The sequence below is a fragment of the Helianthus annuus genome, chromosome 10, assembly GCF_002127325.2.
Source record: "Helianthus annuus cultivar XRQ/B chromosome 10, HanXRQr2.0-SUNRISE, whole genome shotgun sequence".
Lineage (NCBI taxonomy): Eukaryota > Viridiplantae > Streptophyta > Magnoliopsida > Asterales > Asteraceae > Helianthus > Helianthus annuus.
In genome coordinates, this window is record NC_035442.2 from 110,005,620 (window position 1) to 110,016,229 (window position 10,610).

A 10,610-nucleotide genomic window follows, 5' to 3' on the forward strand; every position below is an offset into this window, starting at 1 on the left:
CCAGCCCACCATCATTCTAGAGAAACCCAGTGTCCAAAGGTCCACTGTGATAAACTTCAACCCATAACTACTTCCACGTTAAAATGTCATGTGGCTGCCCATACACCAATAAGGTAATTCACTCAAGAAAAGGTAACTATAACATTTTCTTGCAACTCACACACTGCCACGTCATGTGACAACCTCCTTTTTCTTGCAAAACATTTTAGTCTCTCTGCGTTAATAAAGTTTTGAAATATCTTTATTTTTTAACTTAATTAATCCCTCAATTTTGTTAATAGCATGTTTAGCCTCCCTACTTGAATAAAGTTTTCGGATTCCTTTATTTTCATTAACTTTACTAACATGTTTAGCCTCTCACTCTCTTCTCTGAGCTTTATTAAAGTTTAACCAACACAATTTTATTCCCTTAACGATGCTAATAACATGTTTAGCCCTCTACTTTAATAAAGTTTTCAGATAACTATGCTTTTCTTTTTTGGAAAATTGGTTTTTAATAAACCAATCTTTGTCCCGTTGGTAAATAATAATCTTACCTACGTAATTGGTATACAATAATCCTACCTATCAACATGTTTGTACTCAATGAACTTTCGCTAATTTTTTTAACTGAAGTTAATTTTTAAGTTTTATTTATTACACAAAAAGTCTCTGTAGTTGTAATTTACTAGTTTTAACTATTTTATAAAACAAAAAAACCTCAAGTGACTATAATTTACTAGTTTTAAAATAGTTAAAACTAGTAAATTACAACTACATGGACTGTTTGTGTACTAAATAAAACTTAAAAATTCAGTTAAAAAAATTAACGAAAGTTCATTGAGTACCAACATATTTATAGATAGGATTATTATATACCAATTACGTAGGTAAGATTATTATTTACCAACAGGACAAAGGTTGGTTTATTAAAAACCAATTTTCCTTCTTTTTTAACTTTACTAATATACACTTTATTTTTTTTGTTCTACATATTGACATCAATTTTTGTAACATTATATTTTAACCGACCAGCTTTCACACGTACAAGGGTTATTTGAATGCTCTTTTCCTAACGGTTCTACGCTCCTTCGGTGGGTATACCGAATGCCATTTTATACTGATAACCAAACGCACAGGGTTAAGTACTAGTTTAGATCTAAAGAGAAAGAACCAAACAGTAAAATGACTTGTACCACTGAATGTTGTACATCTGTCAAATTCAGTTTTAAAGGGGTCCTAAGACCATGTGTAGTGGTTAAACAAAATAATGTCCCCACCATGGGGCATTATTTAACACGTGGCAGTCCAGTCAGCATAGGGCGTTATTGCAAAAGTGGCGTAGTAGGTATAATGCATGATAATGCCCCTTCCAATCATTAAACAAAAAAAAAAAAGCAAACTATTTTCTCATTGGTGGGTCAAATCCAGTCAACCATTTCACAAACCATGTTAGGCATTTTATATATAATGCCCCGCCAATTTTTTTTCAAAAATAATGCCTTATAATGCCCTATGTAATGGGAAAGGGGGCGTTTTTTTTGCCCTATAATGCCCTATAACGCCCCACTACACATAGTCTAACCAAAGAACCTTAAACAAGATATAAACACACATGTGGGTATGTTTCATGTCAATCATCTTTAGACCAAAAAACAATTCTACATCTAAAAACTTCAAACATCTATATCACAATGCTGTCTTGTCACTTTCTAACCATTTTTCTATCTGCTGCAAATGTCGCCCATTATAATCAATAGAAAACCATAAAACAACTAAATGTACTCTTTGTATGAACACAGGAATCTTCAAGCTCTTTAAGATTAGCATATTAGTCTCAGAGTGCTTTCTTGTCAGACGTGTGCTCCTGAGGTTCCACAGGAAGAAGAGACAAGATTCGCATCCTGTAAATGAAAGGATGATCAAAGAAATAAATTAAGTCTAAAATCGGTAAATGATGCATGCAGCGATACCTGAATTTTAATTGGCTTCAGTTTGATATATCTTTCTTTAAATATTCTGGCTGAATATTAAAGTAGGGATGGCAATTTCAACTCGTTTGCTATTAAATGGTCGATTCGTATTTTTTTTTAAATCTCTGGTTCAGACCTCTTACTCTTACTGGTTCAGCACTTAACCATTCAGAAGTTGCCAAACAGCCCCTTAGTCAACAAGTTAACTAAGTGGGCCAAATAACTAGGCCGGCTAACCCCAATTAGGGTCAGCTACCCTTAAAGCCTACGAACCCAACAGGTGGGTGGTGGACGGTGGTGGTGGGTGGTGTGGTTAACCTTCTGCAGACCTTAGAAGTGGCTGAGCCAAGTCTGCACCAAGAAGAGCTGGGCACAGACGTTTTTTAATGAAACGTCTTCGGAAAAACAAATAGTCTGCAGATGGCAATGTCTGTGCGTGGTGTGCGCGGCACAGACAGAAGAGCCTGTGCAGATCTTTTCTAGAAAAACAAACACCACCTAAATATGAATGTCTAGCGGAGCTCTGGTTTAGATGTGTTTTGACTTCTGATAATAATAATTGTTTAGCAACCAAAACAGAAAGTATAGTCTAACAGCAATAAGCTTCGAGTGTAATGCGCATTAATTGATATGTGAATATATAAGAGATTCCGTGAAGTAGATTTCTTACAATAACTTATCTGCAGCGTAAAATATAGGAAGCTTTCTCAATTCTTCACCTCTCCATTTTGTTTTATGTGCGTCAACTACACTGTCAGCATCTGTACCAGCTGCAGTCAAAACGAACTGAAACACAAATTATTAGTGTCATTAAATTATTAATTACGCCCACAACAGTCGATATCTCCTAAGACACAGGGTCAACCAGAATGTATTAAATATGTAAAAATAATCCCCGAAAATCTGAATTCGTATTTCTGATTTAGTGGTAATATAATACAGAAAGTGTTCGAGTATTTACCATCGGAAAGAGTACTGCCATTACTCCATAACTCACTAAAGGAGAAAAAAAGAAAATGGCCAGAACACAAGGAGATCCTGAAAGTACAATTTTCATACTCGCGTGAATAATATTCTCACAACTTAATCACCAAAACATAAGTGGAAAAACCCTGGAAAATACCAAAACCAGCGAAGAACGCCCAGTTTGACTCAAAAAAGTCAAGCCTTTTATCCAAACTCAGGCCAGAGAAGTTCCATTTGTACCTATGAAATTGAAAAGCTACAATGAGATGATATGTGGTAAGGTATAATTAGTACGGTAGAGGTGGCAATGTCAATCTATTTACCTATGAACGGGTCAATTCATGTTATGTTTTAATCGATTCAAAAGGGTTTATAAAAGGCTAGTTTAAAAGAAAACAGGTCAAAGTCAATTATTATTAGAATAAGATAATTTCTGTAATCTTTTTTTGTCACACGAACTGTTTATAAAAATAATACAACAAATTTGAACAAATAGTGTTCCGGTCCTTCCAGATCAACCCAACCCACAAACAGTTTGACCCATTACCAGACCCACCATTATGCCACCTCTAAATTTAAACAAACGATAACCATGTAATCGACACATACTCAAAGCAGTAATACGCATACATCCACGAAAGAAGTATAAAATTGAGAGCCTTTCCAATATAAGGTACAAAACCGGTGAGGTAAACCTGTAACAAACCCATTATTTTCAGTATATATTACCAAAGACTTACCACTTTAAAACAAAAAATATAACATGATATGTGAATATATATAGAGAGGCCGGTTATTGTACAATTGGCCTTAACGTACGATGCGTATGCTGTGAAAATATAACATGCAGCTTCACAAACCCGGACAACCTATATCATGCGGCTTCATAAACCCGGACAGCCTATAACATGCGGATTCACTAAAACCCGGACACCTATAACATGCGGATTCACTAACCCCGGACACCTATAACATGCGGATTCACAAAATGGGAAAATATAACATGCGGATTTCCTCTACTTCACAAACCCGGACACTACTTCACAAACCCGGACACCTATAACATGCGGCTTAGCAACCTCGGAAAAATATAACATTCGGAATACTCATCGCGTACACTCGTACGTTAAGATCAAATGTATTTTACACTTTCTCTCTCTCTCTCTCTCTCTCTCTCTATATATATATATATATATATATATATATATATATATATACCTCCAAGAAAAATAAGGTCAATAGGAGGAGTGAATACCCCTGTTCTGCTATTCCTATCATGACCCTGCAAAAAATATATATATTATATTATAACAGTTAAATGAGCGACACTCACAACTAAAAAGATAACGCGCGTCTAAAATATTATAGTACCGCCCAAGGTCAGTTGGTTTATCAACAGGTGTTGCATTTTGTGAAGTTGAAGGTTCCTTTTGGGTTGATGGAGCTACATTGGTCGGCCCGTCTTTTTCAGTAACCGTAAGACCAAACTGAGCAATATCATTGTACCTAAAGAAGTTATACACATGTGTGCATGTATATACATATAAGTCGCCAAATTACAAGACGCAACGGAAGATCTGCTGAGAAGAAAAGAGATGTACCAGATAGTGCTTAAAATGAAGCTGAATATGTACAAAGGGTAAAACCATAGAGCCTGTTAAAAAGAAAAAATAACATATCAAGTGATCTGTAATGCTAAGTTTCACAAGAAGAACCAATTAATGGCACAAATGTTTTTGGTTTAATAAGAAAAATACAACATACAAAACAAACTGTGTAACGATAAACAAATTTGTTCCGTATACATAGGACTTTCTATACCATGATTATAAACATATTGAGCAGCAGATACTGTAGGAAACATGGCAATTCATAATTCAGGAACTCTAAATGATTGTTTATAAGCATCTTAAGATATAAAACGTTTAAAGGGCAACTGCACCCATAATTTAAAACCAACTTTCCTATCGTATACTCACATAAATAAGTTGCAAGAGTCCAAGTCGTAAGAAGGCGTACAATCTTATAGGCATCTCCGATAAGCAAGGTTCTTGATAACCATCAGGGACTCCCAAAGGTAATATCCATTCTAGCGTTGGAAGGATAAGAGATCTTAGAATGAAAATACTGCAAAACAATACAAATAACAGTATTACATTTCAGTAACAGTTAAACATATATCTTAGACTTCTTTATGTATTGGGTGACACTACTGCCTAATAGGAACCTTGTTGCATTTCAAAATCTCAAAAGGCAATGTACATTATTTGTTTCTTATCTAGGAAACTAACTATGTAATTCAATTAAGGATTACATGTATCTCTAAGTTCTATTCAAGGTTAAATCTTTAACCAAAGATAACTCGTCAGCAAAGCGTCCTCACCTAAAACGTGTCTTTTGACATACAAACCTCAATTTGCATTTGCATATTGGGCAAATATCATCATCATCATCATCGTACTCAGTAAATCCCACCAATAGCAAAGCTATGGTAGGATCTGAGGAGGGTAGATGTAGACAGCCTTACCTCTACCCGTAGGAATAGAGAGGCTGCTTCTAGTGAGACCCCCGGCTCGATTGTAGTTTTGTATCAAGCCTTGGACCTAAGACACATAACACTCAAACAATCGGGACAGAGACTGATTGGTGCATGTACCCCGTGTCTTTCAGTTATCAACGTCACCACATGATGCATTGATTAACCATCCGCCACTTTTAACGTTATTTTCACGAAATTAGTAAAATAACGTTAAACTAGTACCATTTCACTTTTGCCCTCCCGAGCGCCTACACATAAATATCTATAACACATATATTGTGAGTGAATATAAAATACCTATATACTGTCCCATTCATCATCCTAACAACAAATGCACTATTAGATTCATAACTAAACATAGTTATTATTTATCAATTTAAAGCAAACAAATAGTCAATTGAAGTTCAAACAGCTTTAACAAAAGGATCACCTTCCTAAAAAGATGAAACCGTTCAATAGAAAGCACTGTCCGGTTCGGATCATCAACTGCTTGGACCTTCACATGCAAACAGATCTAAATCAAACATCAACAAGTTGAATTTAATGATAAGAGTTGCGTAAGTAGAAGAGAACCGGAGACAGTATATGGCAACTCTGTGCAGACAACAAGCTTCTCGAAAACCTTCAAGCCATAGCTCCGATGCTTGCTTCAGTTTTGTACGGTAACGTGTCATCAAAGGGTGAAGGTTTTCCATTACTGTAAAGATTTTGGGGATTTTGCGAGAAAGATGTGAAGTGTTTTCACCAGAAGGTTTGGTTTATTTATTTGAGTAAACTGCCAAAATGGTCCCTTATGTTTGGTTAGTTTTGTTATTTTAGTTCAAAACTCAAACCTTTTTAATATGGGTTCCTGTAGTTTTAATTTTGTTGTTATTTTCATCCAAAATCAAAATCTCGTCAAATTTTTCAGTTAACATTCAGCTTTTTTGTCTTTTTCATCTCTTTAAATGAAGGGGAAAATGGTCTTTTAATGTTTTATTATAACAAATTAAAAAAATCTGATAATTTTGCCCTTCATTAAAAGGGAGGAAAAGACAAAAAAAAAAAAAAAAAACTGGATGTTAACTGAAAAATCTATCCAGATTTTACTTTTGGATAACAATGGCAACAAAATTGAAACCACATTGATACATACTAAGTAGCAGGTTTTTAAGCCACGCTACCCAGTCCAAACGAAATTTACAACTATGATAAGAAATTTGATATAAAGTTTTACCTACAATAGTTTGTAATACCAATTACTCTGTTCATATTGGAAACTCTATGGTAAAGATAGATTGTAGCATGGGTATAGCATACCAAAATGGTGACCATGAAAATACATTATGAGCACCATATATTACCGCATTCATGTCGTCAAAGGGATGCCATCTTTTTAACTCGTGTATGTTTAGAAAGTCACACCATCCTTGAGTCAATAGTTGATTAAAGTGTAATATTAATACAAAAAGTCTCGTAATTATTTATAAGTTATATTATTATTCTAATAGAGTAAATTACAAGATTTGTCATTTATGTTTATACCAAATTGCAGGCGTTGTCCTTTAGCGCAGAAGTTGACAAGTTTTGTCCTTAATGTTCCAAAATCTTGCACGTTATGTCCTTTAGGGTAAACCAAGTTAGTTTTTTCTGTTAAATAAATGTATTTTTGTAATTTCAGAAGACAAATGAGGGTAATTTTGTAATTTTATTTATTTAATTAAAAAATAAAAAAAATAAAACATTATACCCCCTTTCTCTTTCAGTCTCTCTCTCTTCTTTCTGTCTCTTCACTCTCTCTCAACTCTCTATTCACAAAAGGTTCACCGGAAAAACTCAACACCACCTCAAACTGTCACCACTCTCCACCACGGTCAACACATCACCGCCACCATAAGCATCCATCTACAACCACCACCATCGTTCATAAACAAAACCCCTAAATCACCACCCTCGTGAATCTACTACTAGCTCTTCCGGTGAACTTTCGGCTTCTATGAAACAAGATCTACAGAACAAAGTCACCAAATTGTTTTCGTTGTTAGATGTGGTAAATCATAAATGCCCGTTTTACCCTTGAATGTATTTACTGAATATTACTTATGAGTTTTATGATTACAAATAAGGTAATGTTGGCATATAGGTAGATAAAAAATACAGAGAATATCATCAACAACTGCGAATCGTTGAAGCGGTGTTAGATGTGGTTTCCGGAAGCGGAGCTACACGTCCGTACACCGCACTTGCACATCAAACAATTTCAAATCGATTGAATCGCAACTGCATCCCAAAAGAACCCGAATTTCGAATCATAACCCGAACCGGACTTGTCATACTGAACCGGCGGGGAAAGAACCGACGGGGCCGATTTGCGCTGCGGCGGCTGAATCGGCTGCTGGGTTTTAACCGGAGAAGATTCGAATGAGGGTTTTGGTGTAGGAGGAGGTGTAACAAAGACGGTGTACGGGCCGATCTTGCCGATCATCGGTGGTATCACCGGTTCTTTGTTGATCGGCATTTTTAATTGGAATAAATGAAGATTTTTGGGCAAAGTTTGATTGGGTTTTTGAGGAAAAGATTAAAGAGATGTGTGAAAGTGAAATTGAAAGTGAAGTTGGAATCTGGAAGTAAAGGGTTTGGTTTGGAGAGTAAAGTGTTGAAGCAGAAGCTTCATGGGATAGAGAATGAAAGATTTTTGTTTTATTTTTTAAAGGGTTAGAGGGAAATTACCATTTTACCCACATGTGCATTGCACATGATAGTTTTTAACTGAGATTTCTAACCAGGTTTGGCCTAAAGGACAAAACATGCAAGATTTTGAAAGATTAAGGACACCGCCTGTAAGTTTTTGACCAAAAGGACAGCGTCTGTAATTTGATGTAAACATAAAGGACAATCCTTGTAATTTACTCTATTCTAATAGTATAACTCTTTATTACTTATATTTATATAATGTTAATTTACATGATATCTATGCATTGTTGGTTGTACTTTGTGTTTTAATATTTTTCCTTGCTTTGAGTGGGTTGTGTGTTTGCTTTTTTGGTTTGTGTAATGTTTCATATTTTTCAATCTCCATCCACTTTGTTTTAATTCGTATTCTATCTTCGATCCTTTATAATTCAAAACTTGATTATAATGAAAATCATATTTTGTATCATACTTGCACAAGTAACCTTACATAATACGTAAACAATCACGAGATATGTGTTTTTGATTTAAAACTGAGTCATACACCGAGAATATTTTTTCTCGGAATGTTATCTATACATATTCATACATTACACATGCTTAGTTACACCTCAAAACTCTAAAAATGTGATTAACATTATGTTTATTGCATAAAATAACAACCCACACAACTCAAGGGACTAAAATGGTTTTTTTTTTTTTTTGAAAGGCCTTACAGACGACAAGACCAAACCCCTTATGGTACCTGGTCCAACAACACTTCCCCACCTCCTAAACACTTTCAACACCACCAAAACACTTCCAAAATCTCTCTGCTCTCCCAAATTCTCAAGCTTAGGCAGATTCATCCAAGTTCAAAACAATGAGTTTTGAGCATGTTTATGCAAGTTTTCTTCTTGTTTTCTTAGTTCTCATTCTTTAGATAACTTATAGGAGTGTTACCACATGTTTATCAACGTAAACAAAGATGGTACATCATCATTTTAAGGTCCAAAGTTAAGATTTTTCTTGAGTTTTGTTAAGAACTTTTAAACATATACACCTTTCTTTTACTTTGGAATAACTTCAAGTTATCAACAAATCCCTATATCGGATAGGTTTGGATTGAAGTTTTGTTCCAAAAATATTGTGATTATATGTTTATATTTCGTACATTCTAAGTCACAAAGTAGCTTCCAAGCAAACAAAGTGAACAAATTACACAAAGTCTCCAAAACCATAACCATGTTTGGAATGCACTCGTCTAGTTGTATTGATGTGCTAAAAGTAGTTTAATAAAAACGACCTGAATTAACCTAATTTAGACACTAAGTAATACTCTTGACTCTTTAAACTCGACTAAACTATTAACCGACAAGTGGACCGATTGACTCTAGTAAAGCTAAGTAAGTCCGGAAATCGAACCCACAAGACTCAATTTAACTACCTTAACTAAACTATGTAGACTGACACTGACATGACACTAACTTTTTTTATATTTGGAGGGGGGTTTCTAAATATGCTAAAATTGCGAATTAATTAAATTAATTAACTAACTTAACTAGATACGAATTAACTTGGGTTTACTCAGATGATGATGAAAGACTACCAAGACTAGAATCCTGGATTGTACTAGTGATGATTTATTAGGATGTTTATTACTATGGAACCGGGATCTTTTGATGCTATAGAGCTCTAAAGGTTGTTATGGACATCGGTTGATCTAGACTCTCTCACCGATTATCTAAGTGGTTTATGAAAGTATCCTAATTTGATCGACTCCCTTGCCGGAAAACTTCTTTTTGGCCGGAATATACAACTTTTTTGCTGGAAAACTCATCGTTTTTGTCACAAACCTCTTTGTAACCTTAGATAGGATTTTCATGAACCATTTTATAGCAAAAAACGGTTTTCTGACGACCGTAGACTAATGACGTTAGGGTTATGTTAGTCAGGGTCCGTTGATGGCCAATATGTCAATAGTTGGGATTATTAAAATCCAATATTCTTATTTTTTTTAATGTTAATGAGACTATTACCTTTTTAGCATCAAATTTTAGTTCACAATTAAGGAAAGATATATATATATATATATATATATATTCAAGATTCAATGAGCGGTACTTTAAACGATATATTATGATCCAACCTTTGTGTTTTCCTTCCTAAACACAATAACGATGGATTAAGATATTGACACATGACCAGTGGCGAAGCTTGAATTTTTCGGCCGAGGGGGGGGGGGGGCGAAAACGTATATACCCAAAAAGATATTGACACATGACCAGTGGCGAAGATATTGACACATGACCAGTACCGGTACCGTATAACATCAGTATAGTTTTCTTTATTATCAACGTTATCATGTGCCTATTATTATTATGTACGATTCGGTAAAAGTTCTACTCGAACGGGTCACATATAGTTGATTTTATTTATCATCATAAACCGAGCATATACCAACCAAACAACATTGGTATTCGAACAGGTCATACATAGTTGAT

The 10,610-nt window shown here is 34.9% G+C and overlaps 1 protein-coding gene across 3 annotated transcripts; it reads right to left on the bottom strand.

Moving 5' to 3' along the window:
- Window positions 1–1,597: 1,597 nt before the first annotated feature.
- On the bottom strand, window positions 1,598–6,195 carry LOC110885073 (protein EI24 homolog). 3 transcript variants are annotated; one of them, XM_035978480.1, is made up of 11 exons: window positions 6,031–6,195; window positions 5,888–5,953; window positions 4,898–5,045; window positions 4,520–4,572; window positions 4,290–4,424; window positions 4,137–4,200; window positions 3,528–3,613; window positions 3,076–3,158; window positions 2,914–2,990; window positions 2,623–2,698; window positions 1,598–1,883 (listed from the first exon to the last, which is right to left on the bottom strand). In XM_035978480.1, the coding sequence occupies exons 1-10, from the start codon at window positions 6,150–6,152 to the stop codon at window positions 2,660–2,662; spliced, it is 873 nt and encodes a 290-aa protein (XP_035834373.1). In that variant the 5' UTR covers window positions 6,153–6,195; the 3' UTR covers window positions 1,598–1,883; window positions 2,623–2,659. The 3 variants fall into 3 exon arrangements, with proteins under 3 accessions (XP_035834373.1, XP_021988459.1, XP_035834374.1); XM_022132767.2 differs by having other exon boundaries at window positions 2,623–2,738; XM_035978481.1 differs by lacking the exon at window positions 1,598–1,883 and having other exon boundaries at window positions 2,623–2,703.
- Window positions 6,196–10,610: the final 4,415 nt, after the last annotated feature.